Source organism: Clupea harengus, chromosome 3 (assembly GCF_900700415.2).
Source record: "Clupea harengus chromosome 3, Ch_v2.0.2, whole genome shotgun sequence".
Classification (NCBI taxonomy): domain Eukaryota; kingdom Metazoa; phylum Chordata; class Actinopteri; order Clupeiformes; family Clupeidae; genus Clupea; species Clupea harengus.
The window spans coordinates 1,856,780-1,875,205 of NC_045154.1; the positions used below are offsets into that span (position 1 = coordinate 1,856,780).

Below are 18,426 nucleotides of genomic sequence, written 5' to 3' on the forward strand. Positions count from 1 at the left end.
TCATACACAAACACAAACTCATACACAAACACAAACTCATGCACAAACACAAACTCATGCACAAACACAAACTCATGCACAAACACAAACTCATGCACAAACACAAACTCATACACAAACACAAACTCATACACAAACACAAACACAAACTCATGCACAAACAAAAACTCATGCACAAACAAAAACTCGCGCACAAACTAAAAATACTCCATCCACGTAGAGACACAGAGAACACTTACAGCTTTGAGTCTCTTGCTGTGGTGCTTGTGTGCGGTAACATATGGGCCTGAGCTGATCAGCTTGTCCTCCATGCTGGACATGTAGCAGCCAATCTTGGTCATTTGGGTGGACGTGTTGTTGGCGCACTGCTGAGCCTGGTTCTTGGTGTCCACTGTCTAATGAGGAAGGGCACATAACATATTTAAAACAAATGTGCATTACATACGGACGCACACATGTTAAAGGCTTAGAGGTGATGTTGATCCCACTTGTGTGTCACGGCTGAAGGTCTCCACTCCTCTGTCAGGTTTCCTCTTGGCCATGGTCTGTACTGCAGCATGGTGGAACTCTGTGTTGGTTATCTTGTGACGGTAACCTCCCAGGAAAGCCTTCTTCCTGGTGGCCCTCTCAATTTCCACCACTGCATCCTGATAAGTGCCTGCTTCTGGAGATGGAGATGGAGAGGGAGAGGGAGAGGGAGATGGAGAGGGAGAGGGAGAGGGAGAGAAAGAGAGGGAATGGAAATTTAAAATAGTGCAACGACATCATGCATGCCAGTGTATATAAAATGACAGTCGGAACCAGCATTTGTACGGAGCAAAAGCTCGAGCACTCCCAGCACCTGTCTGGACTCTGACAGTGATGACGTCTGACATGTTGTACTGCTGGGGTTTCACTGGACGGATGGGGTGCCTCTCGGGGTCAGATGAGGTCATCTCTAGTTGAATAGTGCCGTGAGGCTGAACCCCCAGGTCAATGAGAGTCTGATTATCCCCCACAGTCTTCCCTATGGAGCAAACAGCTGAGGTCTTAGAAAACAATTCATCATCCGTTTCCTACAGAAATATCTGCAGGAATAGGACTTGTTTCTAGGCTGTCACTGTGAGTGTCAACACTTTGAAAGATAAAAAATCCTACCATCAAGAGAAAGCCGTATGATTTCTGATGGAACTTTCAACTCATTGGCAAAGTGATCCTTCAGTTCTCGAGTAGTGACACCAATGGTAAAAGCTATTGTCATCATATGTCCTTCAGGCATTAACATAATCTTAACTGCAACACAAAGAAAACATTGATAACATTCACAGTACATGTGCCAGTGTCCTGCTTAAAATAAGTAAACACACCACAGCAACCAACCGTAGCCGGCTAGCGAGCTGCAGTGAGAGTAATCTTGGCAGGGGCCTATGGAAAGAGTGACTTGACAGAAGAGTAAATCTCACCACTGGCCGTGGAGTTTCCCAAATCAGATGTAACCCTGACATGACTGGCTACCTCCTGATGATCTTGAGCCTGTGTAGAACTTTCCTCAGCCATGACACGGGGACCAATCTCGCCTGAGGTCAAAAAAGTTGGGCAAATATTTGTTGGTATCAACTGCGCATCTTGGACTTCCTCAGTTTGCGTTCCGTTTTCTGAAACCGATTCGTTAAGAACTTCAGGGGCATACTCGGCCATTTCTGGATTTGTGGCTCCAGCTTCCTGTTCGGACATAGCTACGTAATTATTCATACACGTCTTAAATTTAAAAAAAAAGTAAAACTCGATATAAAAGGACAAATCTAGTTGCCACTACGATTGTTTGTTAACTCGCCCTAGTTGAACTAGTTACATGTTTCTGTCTAGGTAGGTAGAGACATGTTTCTTTCTAGTGAGGATAGTGTGTTTGGGTGTTGCCTTGGTAACAGGGCACGTGACCTCTGAATCGCAAACTTTGTCGCACGAATGTAGTCAGATCTTACCTGTGGACAGCATTCTTTTGTGTGGTTGAGGTGACCAACCCCACTGATTTGTGTATCAGACTAACAAGAACTGGCACTGTTATACATGGCCTAGTGTACGGCTGCTTCTGAAGTGCTCTACTCATTTGTGGAACGTGTCAGACCTATGAATGTGAGAGCCATATTTTTTGCTATACTGAAAATATATTGGAGACCATAAACACAAACGTTATATGTTTACTAACACGTACACAAAGCGGTTGGGAATACTACCCTAGTTAGAAGGGCACATACATAATATATTGCTTATGTAACAGCAAACCCTATAATGCAAAGCTGTATCTCGTTGTTATGGCATGGCATTCATTCTCAGAATTTTGCCACATTGATAGCAGGCCTATCCTGTATTTAAATGCTGCCCTCCTACTCAGCGCAGCACCATTGTGAGGAGACACATCCACAGGTGAGTGTTCAACATATTTTTCCACAGATTGGTGCTTACCTCTAAATGTACATGCACTTTTAGTGGAACTGCCAAAACAAAGGGCAACAAAGGGCATCATCCTTATGTGTAAGGGCATCTGCTGATGGTGGGGGGTAGAACATATAGTGATTACTGAAATGTTTGCACTGTGATTCCAACTAATTAGAAATGTAGTTATTTTCTCACCGATAGGAATGGATACGTTTGATGAAATGAGAGAAGATGAAATCACTGACTACGTCATTCAGATGAGCATTCAAGAATCTTGCCCAGATCTGCTTTTATTATCAAAAGACAGGTATCTCAAACAAGTTGTTTTGCTACATTGGAAATATGCATTCTACCTAAATGCAATGTTATTTTCAATGCTTTTCTAAGACAGGACCATTTATAAACTCAATGATGTTTCCCTGATTTTAGTTTAGAGACATTAAGACAGGTATGTGACTACACGACAGATGGACCTTATGACCCTTGATTTTATGACCAGTGCTTGTCTCTACCACCCTTTGGTGGTGAGAACTTTATTGAGGGAACAGTTTATGTTCAGACTCATGGCAGATCATAAATAGGTGTAACACCTCCTGTTGTGTAATAGAAGCAGAGTGTATGATAATTCGATTATTTGCTGATAAAGACAAAACCATGAGTCTTTTCGATTACCTGCTCCATAAAACAATTGTCCCTGTTGGAGATTATAAAACCTCCAGACTGTACTAGGTCACTGTTAGGTTAGATTGGATGCTTTCCAGGTGAGATATCGGTTCTGCAAGAGGTGCAGAAGTTCTCCTCTGCTTCCCAGCAGGTGGACAGTCCAGGCTGGCTGCCTCTACACAGAGCAGCGGTCCAGCCATTGGCAAAGGTGCTGGAAACCGTGCTGCTAGAATGTGAGTTTTGGCTCAACTCAATGGGCTACACTAGTTTAGTTTACAATATTGTCTTGTAAACCAATACTAAGGTTGTATACATGTAACAGTTATTTCCTACCTGTTTTATCTACCCATCATGTATGCCTCCAGACTTCTATGATCATAGTCTTGAAGAAAAAACTAAGGTGGGAGAGACTCTGGCTACTGAAGCTGGTCTGTTGGAGAATTTTGTGAGAACTTTGCTGGAGTATGGAGCATCTCCTCACAGCATCAACAGCAAGAAAGAGTCTCCACTGCTGCTGGGTAATATTGGTCAAATAGTGGTCTGCAATAAAGACTTGAAATATTTCAGAATTTGTAAGCAACTGAATAAAAGGGAATCAACTGAAATAATTCACTTGAAGACCATGCTTGGATGATTCCAAGCCAGTGGCTTTGTCAAATTGATGAATTTAACCATTGTAGTGTAATGGTTAAATCCTGACTTGATGGTTATTGCAGTTTGTTGTTGTGTTTGTAATGCTCAAGAAAATGGTTGCCCTATAGTACCTGCATCATCCACACTACATCATGTTTTTACACTTACAGGATGAGAATTAAAGTCAGATGTTTTCACTTCTTATTTTATCTATGCCCTTGAAGCGGTGAGGACAGGGTCCCATGAGATAGCCCATGTTCTGCTCACCTACGGGGCCTCTGTGCACCAGGACTGTGCCAAAAAGTGGACTGCTATGCATGAGGCAGCAAAGAAGGGCCACAGTGACATCATGATGCTATTGCTTAGTTGGCAATGTAAGTTGACGCTCAAAGGTCAAGATGGTGTGACCCCACTGGGCATTGCAGCAGAGAATCCATAGTGGTGAGCTACTATGCATCTTCACATGTTTTGGGCTAGCCTGTGGCAATGGTTAAAAACATGACAATAGAAATATCCGTCTAAATTACAATCCCAGGCTGTATCAATGATTCCTCTTTTAAGGTGCCAATGTGAATGCTCAGGCTTACAATGGGGAGAGTGTATTGATGGAGGCAGCCAGCTCAGGCAACCCAGGCTGTGTCAGTCTTCTACTGGAGAATGGAGCTGATCCAAATCTGGCCAATGCTATTGGTCACCTTCCCATTCGTCGCGCTGCCCATTATGGACACTTCCTGTAAGTAATAGGGTGGGCATCCAGAGTTATAGTTGAAAGTTTGCGTTCATCAAAGTATCCTCTATGTGCAGCAACTCTAACTGTGCAGGCCTTTGGCATTGTAGTTGTGTAGGTAATCAACATAACTTTCACCCCATGATTTCCCAGTGCTTTGGGTCATTCCTCCAATGTAGGAAGAAATTGACTCTAATTCAGCACCATCCATCTGTTTCCCAGCCTGTGTTGTTTTTATTCTCCTGCACATAAGGAGAAAGCCAGGGCCTGAGACACACACCTCTATCTTATCCACATGTCCTGGTTAGAACACGTTTATGAAGAAAGCTATTTCTTTCTGACCATTTGTAGACCAGAAGTGATAAATATTGACACTCCAGATACACAAGTAGCCCAAATAAGGCCAGATGTATTGCTTCCTTAAAATGCATAATGCTTTTCAGCAGAGTAAACATAACTGCAAAAGTTTTTCTAATGATGGATTCGCCGTTTAACATAATAACTTCGGATCAGGCAACATTATGTGCCAAACTGATGTTTGCAGAAAATTGGCAATTATACGCCTATGTAGATATACCATTAAAAATCACCTGGTTCCAGCTGCAATAGTCACTAACAGCAGGTACTATGTCAAAATGGTATTTCTGACAAATTTAATGTTATCAAATCCAAGTGTGACTTTAAAAAACAAGGAAATATCTAAATGATCCAGATCTTTTGAACATTAGTGTAGATTAACTTTGAATTTGCCTTGCATGCATAGTCGATAGTAAATGCCAAAAGCTGACAAATTGGTCAAATTCTGTTTGAAAAGCGATTGCTTTGAAAATAAGATATATTTTTTTTAAATGATGCTCTGAGGCGTTCTGAGAACACTGAGACCTGTTACATCTAAAAGAGCTCTGAGGCTCTCTGGACAGAGCCCAGTGCACTCCACTGCCGATGGTGGCCACGCACAGTGCCTGGAGCTCGTTATTCGTTATGCGTTTATTTGAAAAGGGACAGTGTACATTGATAAACATTTCCCAGAAAAATGTTAATGCACCGGAATTAGCTAAGTTAGCTAGTTTTCATCCGTTGTCCCTTGGCAGGGCATATTGCTGCTCATTGAGAGTGGATTTGACGTCAACAGAACCCTGAGTCAGATCATCTCAAACAACTACAGTGACATGCGGCGGAGTGCCCTGCTCTTTGCTGTTTCTAACGGGGATGTCACCTGCACAGAGATGCTACTGAATGCTGGAGCCAAGCCTGACCTCGACCCCCTGAGCTGTCTCCTAGTAGCTGTACGGGCTGGGAGGTATGAGATTTCTGAAACTGCTGTTGGCCAAGCAGGCTGATGTGAACTGCTACTTGACTGTGTTCAGTGACACGGTCTTCCCTACTGCTCTGCAATACTGCCTTAGAGATGAGATAATGATGCGACTTCTGCTCAACAATGGCTACAATGTGGAGAGATGCTTCAGTCGTCACCATGACAACCCCTTTGATTTGACCTGTGGCTGGAGGGAGCCTCATGAGCTGTTGTGTCAGGGTTACACAGATGGAGATAAAACCCCTGTAAGTGTTCTTGTGTTCAACAGGAGCTGTGTCTGCATGAGTCTGAACAGAAACTGTTCCCTTAATAAGCAAAGGGTGGTAGAGATAAGCACTGGTAATAAAATCAAGGGTAATAAGGTCAATATGTCCTGTAGTCACATACCTGTCTTGATAGCAGCCAGAAGTTTCACATTTCCATCACTTGATGTCTAAAGTAAAATCAGGGAAACATCATTGAGTTTATAAATGGTCCTGTCTTAGAAAAGCATTGAAAATACCATTACATTTAGGTAGAATAAATATTTCCACTGTTTTGAGGGCAACACCAGAAAATGTGTAAAAGTAAGCCAACTCACATTCAACAATTATGTGAGATGTGCAATACAGTTCCAAGAAGAATGCAGTTCTGTGAAGGCTCAGCCATCATGGACACTCTTTACATGGATGTGTGACATTTCAATTTCAACATTCATATCCACCTTCAGAACCTTAGGTCAAATCTCAGACAGTGATAATTAAAGCTGGATAGGCTGGCCAACTCTAAAACTGACCGTCCATGTTGTTTGCTCTTTGTTGATCTTGTTTATCAGTTTTGTGAGTTCATTGGTTTGATCTGCCTCGTGCCTCTCCTCTCTGGGAAGATGGTGGAGATTCTCCTGGACTACGTGAGTCATGTTTACCTCTGCTCCCACCTCAGACGCATTCTAAAGAGGGGCGACAGTGGTACAGGAGGTAGAGAAGTCGGTTAGTAATCAGAAGGTTGCTAGTTCGATTCCCTGTCGAAGCGTCCTTGAGCAAGACACTGAACCCCTAATTGCTCCTGATGTGCAGTGTGCCATCAGTGTAAATGTAAAATGTGTATACATTGTAAGTCGCACATATATAAGTCGCTTTGGATAAAAGCGTCTGCTAAATGACTAAATGTAAAGAAGCAAAAAGAATGGGAAGACATATGGAACATTAATTGTGAGTACTCTACCTTTCAAACTGTTCATATGTCTTTCCTGAATAGATATAAGTCAAATCAGTATTGATGTATGTTGGATTCGATTGGATTGATCTTAGATTGACTCCTAGTTTGTATATCTCTCTATGGACTAGGTAACCCTCGCTCTTTGAAGCACATTTGCAGATCAGAAGACTCTTGTGTCTGAGCAGACTCCGTGATTCCAACATCATGGATCTTTTCCACCCTGAATTAAGAATGATCTATTGTTTAAGGAGAATGACCTTTATGGCCAGCTGTCTGATGTGCCTGTTTGAAGCGTTGATTTGTTTATATAATGCCCACATGTTACTCTGTATGGACTATATATCCTTGAATAACCCTTTGGGAAAAGGTGACCCTGTCCTTAAATTGGTTTTGGTTCTTCTCATTCATTGAGACCTTATTTTCACAGTTTTCCGTGTACATGCAATGAAACACACACCATGCCCTTTGAAGTTATTCGCCTTATTATTAGTTTACAGTATACTAACAAGGCTTGAGTGTGTTACCTTGGATCTCCATGGTGAGCAGAAAGCCGAGCTCATTACCATCTGGGTACTCTCCTGCTGGGAGGTAAACACAACCCCAGACCCTCCCTCTCCCTCCCTCCCTCCCTCCCTCCCTCTCTCTCCCTCACTCCTTCCCTCCCTCTCTCTCCCTCACTCCCTCCCTCACTCTCCCTCCCTCCCTCCCTCCCTCTCTCTCCCTCCCTCTCCCTCCCTCCATTTCTCCCTCCCTCTGTCTGTCTGCTTCAGCTCACACAGCCTGTCTGAAACACACAACCCTTACAGGTAGCGATAAAGCACTGCCCCCTGCCATTGCTGACCTGATTTCACAATGAGAGCTTCTTGTTCATTGTTCATTATCGCAACCATGCATTCTTTGAAAACCCCATGTTTCATGTGAACAAACACAGCACTGCAGTGTGCGCTGGCATGCATGACTGGACTAGCAGGTGAAGGCCAAAAATACATTTGTCTGAGGGTGTGGGTGTGTGTGTGTGTGTGTGTGTGTGTGTGTGTGTGTGTGTGTGTGTGTGTGTGTGTGTGTGTGTGTGTGTGTGTGTGTATGTGTGTGTGTGCATGTTCTCCAAGGGGAGGTTGTAGTTTAGAAAGGGCACTGAGCAAACACTTCTCCTGGCATGGTTATCTGAAACTCGTGATTTGACTGGAAACAAAACCATACTTCACAGAGCAAGGGTAAGCGACTGGGGTTGTTGTGGCGGTGGTCCGACACTTCCAGTAATGTTGCAATGTTCCGTGGCAGTGTTTGAATCAGTGAACTTGTGCTGTCTAGGTGTGCATTCGCTGCAAACATTAACTCAGCTTGACTGAAATAAAATCAACAGATCTTGATATATATCAAATGCATCTAAAATGTTTTATATTTAGTTAGTACACTTACAGTGGGGAAAATAAGTATTTGAACCCCTGCCGATTTTGCAAGTTTGGCCACTTGCAAAGAAATGTGTGATCTATAATTGACATGGTAGGTGTATTTTAACAGTGAGAAATAGAATATCAACAAACAAATCCAGAAAACTGCATTTTATAACATTTATGACTTTATTTGTATTTGATGCAGAAAATAAGTATTTGAACCCCCAAGCAAACAGCAAGAATTCTGGCTCCCAATGACCAGTTATGTGCCCAAGAAGCACACAGGTTAGTCCTCATAAGGCCTAACAAGGTACATGTATACGTGTATAAAAGAAACCTGTCCAAAGAATCATACTTCACACCTCAACCTCACCACCATGGGCAAGACCAAAGAGTTGACCAAGGACGTCAGAGATAAGTTTGTAGACCTGCACAAGGCTGGAATGGGTTACAAAACCATCGGCAAGAAGCTTGGTGAGAAGCAGACAACTATTGGTGCGATTATTCGTAAATGGAAGCAACACCAAACAACTGTTCATCGCTCTAGGTCTGGGGCTCCATGCAAGATATCCCCTCGTGCGGTATCGGTGATCATCCGAAAGGTGCAGAATAAATCCAGAACTACACAGGGAGAGCTTGTGAATGATCTCAAGGCAGCTGGGACCACAGTCACCAAGAAAACCATTGGCAACACACTACGCCGTAATGGTTTGAAGTACTGCAGAACTCGCAAGGTCCCCCTGCTCAAGGAAGCACATGTACAGGGCCGTCTGAAGTTTGCCAATGGAAACTTGAATGATTCTAAGGAGGATTAGGAGACAGATGAGACCAAAATCAAGCTCTTTGGCATCAACTCGACTTGCCGCGTTTGGAGGGAAAGAATGCTGAATATGACACCATCCCCACCGTCAAGCATGGAGGTGGAAACATTATGCTTTGGGGCTGTTCTCTGCCAAGGGTACAGGACAACTCCACTGCACCGAGGGGACTATGGATGGGGCCATGTAATGTGGAATATTGGGCTTGAACCTCATTCCCTCATTCCCTCCCATTGAAAACGCAACCTTAAGGATTTGGAGAGGATCTGCAAAGAGGAGTGGACCAAAATCCCTCCTGAGATGTGTGTAAACCTGGTGACCAACTACAAGAAAAGTCTGACGTCTGTGCTTGCCAACAAGGGTTATTCCACCAAGTACTAAGTCATGTTTTGCTAGGGGTTCAAATACTTATTTTCTGCATCAAATGCAAATTAAGTCATAAATGTTATAAAATGCAGTTTTCTGGATTTTTTTGTTGATATTCTGTTTCTCACTGTTAAAATACACCTACCATTACAATTATAGATCACACATTTCTTTGCAAGTGGCCAAACTTGCGAAATCGGCAGGGGTTCAAATACTTATTTTCCCCACTGTGTATATGTTTAGACATTTTTATTTAGTCATCATGTTCCCCATCCTAATGTTCCTTTGAATGGTATTTTAAGAAAGTACACATGTCATAAACATTACTGAGCTAACTTGGAAAATACAATAAAACTGGGGTTTTTTCAGGACATTGACCATTAATGTTGTATGTCATAAATTCATATAATAGTGGCCTCACTGATACAACACACCCGTATCAGACAAATGGAATGGATGGCAGTGTCCTTTTGTTTCTTTATATTTATATAAAAATAAGGCATGGATAATACCGAAGACATAAATGATGAAGACCTTCTGGACTATGATATTCAGATGAATATTCAGGAATCCTGCCAAAATTCAGCCTGCTCAGAGAGGTATGAAGTGAATCTGTATTACAGTTTATAATCTATGCAAATAGAAGACATTTTAAATTAACTTGTATGAAAAATTGTTTGATTAGAACAACTTTCTTCCCTAAGCTCTAGTTGTGAAAACCTCAAAATTCTGGATGCCATAGATCGAGGTAATTATGTATTTTAAATTTTTTATCGTGGTTATTTTGTACTTGTTCTTCAATGCACATTCCATTATTTATTTGAAAGTGATTAAAGTGCTTTGGGAAAAATTGTGGTCTTTTATACTGTTGAGTGACTTTGATAATCCCCCATGCTGTGATTTTATAAATCTTACATGTTATTTAATTTATCATGCCAACTCTCCATCTGTCCTCCTTTAGGAGACCTGTTCTTGCTCCAAGAGCTTTCTGATGTCCCAGCAGCCTTCACAGAGGTGGACAGCAGAGGATGGTTTCCCCTCCACAAGGCTGCGGTCCAGCCATCACCTCAGGTTCTGGAGCTGGTTCTCCATGGTGAGTGCTATGAATTAGAAGTGTTGGATTGCATGCATATACAATTACATGAAAAGACATTTTAGTGGAAAAAAAACCTAACCTGATATACTACTTTAATTTTTGTAGTGCAGAAATAATGCACCCATCCTAATATTGAATATGTTGAAATTACAAACAAAATACACTATGGAAATGTCACCTGTGATCATATACTGTAAAACAGCTTCATATAGGTTAAACCTGGAAGAGAGGACCATGGATGGGGAAACGGCTCTGATTCTGGCCACACAAGCAGCTCTGGTGAACAATGTGAGGATGATGCTGGTGCAGGGAGCCTCTCCAGACAGAACCAATGACAAGAATGAATCCCCGCTTTTGCTTGGTAATATTTTCACCAAATAATCAATGTGCTCCCCTTCAAAATGACGTGGGGACAGAAATCTGGTATGCCGACCTGGTCAACATAGATGCATCTCCTGTTCCAGCTGTAAGAATGGATTTGTTTGACGTCGCTGTGACACTGATCTCCAGGGGAGCTTCAGTGAATCAGCACTGCCTGAAGAAGTGGACCGCAGTGCACGAGGCTGCCAAGGTGGGCTGCACAGACATCCTCCAACTTCTCCTAGCGCACGGGGGGAACCTCTCAGAGACTGACCAGCACGGAGTCACTCCCATGGCTGTTGCAGCAGAGTACGGTCAGACGGAGGTTCTAGAGATACTCATTCAGAATGGTAAGTGCTGGCAATATGCAGAAATCAATTGAATAACATGCCATAATAATAAAGTATTCCAATGGAATTAATCCAATGTATGAAGATGTTTCACACCAAAAACACATGGCCTGTTACATTTTGTATCTTTAAATAAGCACAAGCCTAGCCAAAGAAAGCTTGATCATCATGTGTATTCAGACTTTACTGTAATAGAAGCTAGAACTACCTGCTGACCCATACATGATTATGAGTGAATCATGATGCCTTCCCAACCACTAGGTGGCGATGTCAATGCAAGGGCTCCTAATGGGGACACTGTGCTGTATGATGCTGCTGGATCAGGCAATCCTGACTGCATTGACCTTCTCCTTCAACATGGAGCTAATCCAAATATTGCAAGTCTCTCTTTACAGCTCCCCATCCATCGAGCTGCCTATGAAGGACATTACCTGTGAGTATTTTACTCTGAGGTGAAACAACATAGCATTGAGATTATCCATACAGTTGTTGGCTCAGGTGTATTGTAATGTATTGGGAAAAGTTGAAGAGCTTGACATGTCATTTTCCTTGTAAGGGCACTTCGCATTTTCATCCCCATCACGACCCGGAAGGCCCTGAGGCTCTCAGGCCAGAGTCCCGTCCACTCTGCTGCAGACGGCGGCCATGTCCAATGTTTAGAACTTCTGGTGCGAAAGGGCTTTAATGTGAATGCCCCCTTGGGCACACACATATCAGAGAACTATGGTGACCTGCGGCGGAGTGCCCTGTTCTTTGCCATCTCTAACGGGGATGTCACCTGCTCAGAGATGCTACTGAATGCTGGAGCCAAGCCTGACCTCGACCCCCTGAGCTGTCTCCTAGTAGCTGTACGGGCTGGGAGGTATGAGATCGTGAAACTGCTGTTGGCCAAGCAGGCTGATGTGAACTGCTACTTGACTGTGTTCAGTGACACGGTCTTCCCTACTGCTCTGCAATACTGCCTTAGAGATGAGATAATGATGCGACTTCTGCTCAACAATGGCTACAAGGCAGATAAGTGCTTCAGCTGTCATCATGATAGTACGTGGGGATCTGATGGTGAAGATGCAGACTGCCGCCCTGGCAGGAAGATCCCTGTGAGTACCGGACATTCTGCTCCACTGATTCAGATGTTTGGTTTCATGATTTTGTAAGTTGTTCCATGACTTTCTGTTTTGTACACTCTGTTTTTAGTTTTGTGACTTCATCAGTGTGTCCTGGCTTCAGGCAGGAAGAGCCGTGAGAATGCTACTGGATTATGTCAGGCATGTCTGCATCTGCTCCAAGCTTAAACTGATCTTGGAGAATCACAAAGAATGGCCAGAAATATGCCATATTCTGGGTATGGTGTTTTTTTTTTCACATGGAAAAGAAATCAAATGCCTGTCGTAGCATCACCTTACTCTTACTTTGTTTTCTTTTTCAAGGAAACCCACGATCGCTCAGTCACCTCTGTAGGCTTGCAATCAGATCTCCAATGACTCCCCAGAGGCTTGCTGACCCAAAGACTATGGATTTATTGTTGCTCCCTCAAAGACTCAAGGACTATGTCATGTACAAAGAGCATGATCTCTATTATGATATAATATGCTCCAATGAGTCAAATTAATTTTGTCATATAGCATTTTTCCTGTTGTAGCGTTATGTACTGTTATGTATTGTTTCCGTTTATTGTCATGATTTGCCTGATGTCTTAACATAGAATTTACTTGACAAAGCACCAAGATATGAGAAGCAGGTATTTGTCTCTCTCCATTGCTGGTTTTAGAAATGGCAAACACCCTATGGACTTATTCATACGTGTCATTATGATAACCAGTTAATAAGTTAATAAACAGAACATCATTGTTTAGTCATCGTGAACTTTAGACCACATCTCACTGCTACACCACAATGACTGAAATAAGTGGAAGAGTTGCCATGTTTATGTTTCTTTTTTTGTTAATAAAGGCACTTGAAATGGTACAAATCTATTTACGTGTAGAAGTTGCATTAAACCTTTTTATTTAGCTTGTGGTACTCCACCAAATTGCACGGTGTACATATACAGCTCTGTGCTGTATCAAAGTCAAACCACTGCTCAGGTCATGAACAGTGATAGAAATGAACAGCCCTACATCATCTTTTAAACCCCCAAACCGAAAGAAAAAACACACTTTCTTCAACATTTATTTAAATTTTTAATTAAATTTTTTATTAATTTATTTTAATTTGTATGTATGTATTTGATTTCTATTACTTTGCTGCTATTACACCTGAATTTCCCTAACGGGATGAATACAAGTTTATCTTATCTAACCAGATTGATTTAACACCAATAGATCGGTTAATGGATAATCTTGGTTAGTCTTACTGGAAATCTTCATATCTCATCCCAGAACCTATTGGCATCATCTTTTGTCATCGTTTCCTCATCATTATCCGACAGCTTGTACTCTAGTAACCCCACAGCTCTCTCCCCCCTCCCTTCCTCCTGGCCGAGGGAGAGAGATGCTCAGTTCTGATCAGACAGTTGGGTTCATGTTAAACACCACTTTGACTTTGACTCAACACACCAGCTCATAACAATAAGACTCTCAGTGGAATCCTATCTGGAACATCACTGTGTGGTCACTTTGTTACAAAGCCCGTCACTCCCACCCCCAAGTCCCTCTGACAGCTGAAGAGATGAGACGAGAAACAGCTCTCCACTCATCAGAGTCAGGCCAGCCTGATATTTTAGAGAGACAGAGGACCATGAGCTCCTTAGGGGACAGGAGAGAACTGGAGAAGGTGGAGGAAGGAGAGGACTGGATAAGTATGAGAAGGTGGAGGAAGGAGAGAACTGGAGAAGTTTGAGGAAGGAGAGAACTGGAGAAGTATGAGAAGGTGGAGGAAGGAGAGAACTGGAGAAGTTTGAGGAAGGAGAGAACTGGAGAAGTTTGAGGAAGGAGAGAACTGGAGAAGTTTGAGGAAGGAGAGAACTGGAGAAGTATGAGAAGGTGGAGGAAGGAGAGAACTGGAGAAGTTTGAGAAGGTGGAGGAAGGAGAGAACTGGAGAAGTATGAGAAGGTGGAGGAAGGAGAGAACTGGAGAAGTTTGAGGAAGGAGAGAACTGGAGAAGTATGAGAAGGTGGAGGAAGGAGAGAACTGGAGAAGTATGAGAAGGTGGAGGAAGGAGAGAACTGGAGAAGTTTGAGAAGGTGGAGGAAGGAGAGAACTGGAGAAGTTTGAGGAAGGAGAGAACTGGAGAAGTATGAGAAGGTGGAGGAAGGAGAGAACTGGAGAAGTTTGAGAAGGTGGAGGAAGGGCCACTGAGAAGTATGAGAAGGTGGAGGAAGGAGAGGACTGGAGAAGTTTGAGAAGGTGGAGGAAGGGCCCACTGAGGAACTCTGAGGAACTGGATAAGAGGGAGCTGGCTGCCATTGAGCCGCCTGATGATGCTGTTCCCATTGGGCTGAGGCAGCAAGATCAGACAGACAGCAACCCATCAGCCTCCTTCTCCTAAGAGGCACTGCTGAAGTGCTGGGAGATTGACAGCTGAAAGCCCCTGGAGGGAAAGGAGACAAAAGCCAGACCTCATCAGGTAAGATTCTAAGGCCAGTAGGTAGGTCCACTTCTAAGCTCCATTTACACTGGAGATGGTCATCCGACACACACGTGAGTCTTGAAGGGACCAGCATAGGTCATAAGAATATGCCATAGTCAATAAGTCAATGATATTATACCTAGTTATAATTATTACTTTTATTTGGATTTAACTAGCCATGAGTGCACTCTCCTTAGTGAATATACTTTGGGCTGACCTGGGTAGTGAGGTGTGATACTAGACTCTCACCTCCCCCCCCCAGGTCGAGACAAAGAACCCTGCATGCATGGCCCATTTGAATAATCGGTAACACCCATTAGATGTCAGTGTATTTAACAGACTGTCCCTCAAGGGATAATCAGATATGCTGAGGTGAAGTTCTGTGAGGGAGGATGGATCTGAAAGTCTCTGTCTCACAAATGGTCGGCCGCCATTCTTCAAGAATAAACCTGGATCCTGACTGATCAAACCTAAGACTGAATCTTCAATATATGGTATAAAACTAATTACCATCAGTCTTCAGCCTGGCTCACACCCACACAGACGACTGCTGCACAAGAACAGCACCGTCACTGAGGTACACATGGAACCCAACTCCATCTAAGGCCATGGCATCCGGACCCTGACAGCCTCCCTGAGGCACACCAGCACGCTGGAGGAGCTTGGCTTCCACAACCAGCATGCACACGAGGAGCACAGGGAGGAGACAGAGAGGATGATGAAGATGATGAAGATGAGAACACCACACTGCTGAAACACAGAGAGGATGATGAAGATGATGAAGATGATGATGAAGATGAGAACACCACACTGCTGAAACACAGAGAGGATGATGAAGATGATGATGAAGATGAGAACACCACACTGCTGAAGCACAGAGAGGAGACAGAGAGGATGATGAAGATGAGAACACCACACTGCTGAAGCACAGAGAAGATGATGAAGATGATGAAGATGATGACGAAGATGATGAAGATGAGAACACCACACTGCTGAAGCACAGGGAGGAGACAGAGAGGATGATGAAGATGATGAAGATGAGAACACCACACTGCTGAAGCACAGAGAGGAGACAGAGATGATGATGAAGATGATGTTGAAGATGATGATGATGATGATGATGAAGATGAGAACACCACACTGCTGAAGCACAGAGAGGATGATGAAGATGATGAAGATGAGAACACCACACTGCTGAAGCACAGAGAGGATGATGAAGATGATGATGAAGATGATGATGAAGATGATGAAGATGAGAACACCACACTGCTGAAGCACAGGGAGGATGATGAAGATGATGAAGATGAGAACACCACACTGCTGAAGCACAGAGAGGATGATGAAGATGATGAAGATGAGAACACCACACTGCTGAAGCACAGAGAGGATGATGATGAAGATGATGATGAAGATGATGAAGATGAGAACACCACACTGCTGAAACACAGGGAGGAGACAGAGAGGATGAAGATGCTGTGGGAGTTACCATGCTACCAGTCTGAGCTCCCCAACCCCAGCATGAGTGCCACCTGCCACCTGGCCTGGAACCAGTGTTCTGTTTTAGCAGAAATTAAAAGTACAGAGGTAATTCTATGAACCAAGTTAATCTTTGTGAATAATACTACATTTTCGCAATGCAATAAACTTCCATATTAAAATCTATATCATCATCATTGTTTATTCAGGGAAAATTGACTGAGCACAGGGCTCTTTTGCAGCAATGCCCTGATTGAGGCTACATAATACATACAACAATAAATAAACAAACCATAACAAAACAAAACAGACAAAATAAATAAACAAAACACATTAAACAACTCAGAAATTAAGTATAAAAAAATATATACATGAAAGTAAAAATAATTAAATCAGAGAATCATTTAAAACAACAGCATTGAGGCACATCCTTAGCATCTAAAATCTATATGTTTTCCAGGGCACAGACAGCAGATGGCCACAGATGTGATGAGGAAACAGATTGGTCCCAAACATCAACTGTGTATTCACCTACTTTCCCTCCTCTTTTTTGTCCACCCTCACCTCCTTCTCTGTCTGTGAGGAACAACAGCCCACCAAGGCCACAGATTGCTGAGATGGTCTGACAACATGAAGGCTCCAGCTTGAACACGCCGTGAGTAGCAGCATTCAGTCAGTCTGAAGGGTATATGAAAATGTACGTCATACTTGACATTTTGATTTAAATAAGTCTGTAATTGCAGAAGTATCACAAAATATACATGTACATTAGAGTTTAAACACTTCATTACAAAATGAACCCAGTAAAGGAGCTGTCTGTAAATATACATGTATATTAGAGTTCAAGAGTTCTCTTCATTACAAAATAAACCCAGTAAAGGATCTGTCTGTAAATATACATGTACATTAGGGTTGAAGAGTTCTCTTCATTACAAAATAAACCCAGTAAAGGATCTGTCTGTAAATATGCATGTACATTAGGGTTGAAGAGTTCTCTTCATTACAAAATAAACCCAGTAAAGGATCTGTCTGTAAATGTATATCCAAGTCTCCTTTGAGTTGTCCTCTTATCTGAGTTTGGAGAACAGACCAAGGATTTGAGACTGATCCTAAAAAGGTTCTATTCTCACAAATCCAGTATTCACACATATCATTGAAAACAACCCAATGTCTAGCCTGCTCTAATCTGTGAAAGGCAAGGCCATGCAGGTGGGTGCAAGTGCAGACACCTAATCTCTACTTCTAAAAGTCATTAGACACAGGCAGTCTAGGCGTGGGGGTGGTTCAAGCAGAACTATCTGTAGTTGACAGCCTGCCTGGCCCTGAAAATACCTCCTACTTATTGCTTCTAAAAATAGTCAGACGTTTGCACCGCTGTCGCAGTAAGACTAAAGGGCTGAGGTGCCTTGGCAGGGAATGGGAGAGCTCATCAACCAAGCAAATTACAGAAACTGGATTTTCTAATATCAGAATGGCTTTTAGTGTCCTGACACCATAGTAAACAGACTAACTCACATACACAAACACTAGTCCTGCCTTATCCCATGGGACAGGGAATTTCTTTTTGTCAATACAATTTACCCCAATTTAATTCCAGTGTTTCTAATGATCCTGATCAGTTCTAATTTAGTCATACGTGACATGGATAGTGTAAGGACCGAGAGGTGTGCTATTATATATAATTGGTTTGACAGAATGGTATCACCACACAATGTACTGTATGTGTCGTCTCACTGGGAAACTCTGTCATGTTTAAGTGCTAAAACGCTTCACTATTTTACCCCTCTGCCGCCTCCCTCTCCATTTTGGTTTGACAGCCTGGATAATACTTCAACTTTGCCAGCCATTTCACAGATAAATGCCACCAGAGTTAGTGCATACTGTAAGTACATAATACCATGGGTTTGTGAAAGAAACAATGTGTGAAAGAAACAACAACGCTTGTAAAGGTCTAGAAGTGATTAAACTGAACCCTATCTCAATTGTCATGTAATATCTCAATTCAGAGCGGCAGCTTTTGATGTTTTCATGTTTTAAGATCATCTAAA

At 42.7% G+C, this 18,426-nt stretch overlaps 2 protein-coding genes and 1 pseudogene across 2 annotated transcripts in view; 2 read left to right on the forward strand and 1 right to left on the reverse strand.

Moving 5' to 3' along the window:
* Nucleotides 1–1,906, reverse strand: part of iqub (IQ motif and ubiquitin domain containing) — a 6,720-nt gene extending 4,814 nt beyond the window's left edge. Inside the window, exons 1-5 of the mRNA XM_012829469.3 lie at nucleotides 1,443–1,906; nucleotides 1,138–1,272; nucleotides 842–1,006; nucleotides 489–664; nucleotides 240–395 (exon numbers count right to left, since the gene is read on the reverse strand). Of these exons, the coding sequence (XP_012684923.2) occupies nucleotides 240–395; nucleotides 489–664; nucleotides 842–1,006; nucleotides 1,138–1,272; nucleotides 1,443–1,731 (921 nt within the window). The 5' untranslated portion in view covers nucleotides 1,732–1,906. The remainder of the gene's footprint in view (nucleotides 1–239; nucleotides 396–488; nucleotides 665–841; nucleotides 1,007–1,137; nucleotides 1,273–1,442) is intronic.
* A 446-nt stretch (nucleotides 1,907–2,352) lies between these two features.
* Nucleotides 2,353–6,038, forward strand: LOC105901937 (annotated as a pseudogene).
* A 1,950-nt stretch (nucleotides 6,039–7,988) lies between these two features.
* Nucleotides 7,989–13,275, forward strand: LOC105901940 (ankyrin repeat and SOCS box protein 15-like). The gene is made up of 10 exons (XM_031562621.2): nucleotides 7,989–8,164; nucleotides 10,028–10,127; nucleotides 10,233–10,276; nucleotides 10,490–10,621; nucleotides 10,827–10,985; nucleotides 11,089–11,334; nucleotides 11,596–11,767; nucleotides 11,891–12,431; nucleotides 12,529–12,676; nucleotides 12,762–13,275. Exons 2-10 carry the CDS (start codon nucleotides 10,030–10,032, stop codon nucleotides 12,941–12,943), a joined length of 1,722 nt encoding a protein of 573 aa, XP_031418481.1. The 5' UTR covers nucleotides 7,989–8,164; nucleotides 10,028–10,029; the 3' UTR covers nucleotides 12,944–13,275.
* The last annotated feature ends 5,151 nt before the right edge of the window (nucleotides 13,276–18,426 follow it).

Excerpts from the sequence above, each read along its gene's own strand:
- LOC105901940 (XM_031562621.2), top strand. The coding sequence starts at position 10,030 with ATGGATAATACCGAAGACATAAATGATGAAGACCTTCTGGACTATGAT. Across the intron at positions 11,335-11,595 it reads AGAGATACTCATTCAGAATG|GTGGCGATGTCAATGCAAGG; the intron begins GTAAGTGCTGGC and ends CCCAACCACTAG. Across the intron at positions 12,432-12,528 it reads GCCCTGGCAGGAAGATCCCT|TTTTGTGACTTCATCAGTGT; the intron begins GTGAGTACCGGA and ends CTCTGTTTTTAG.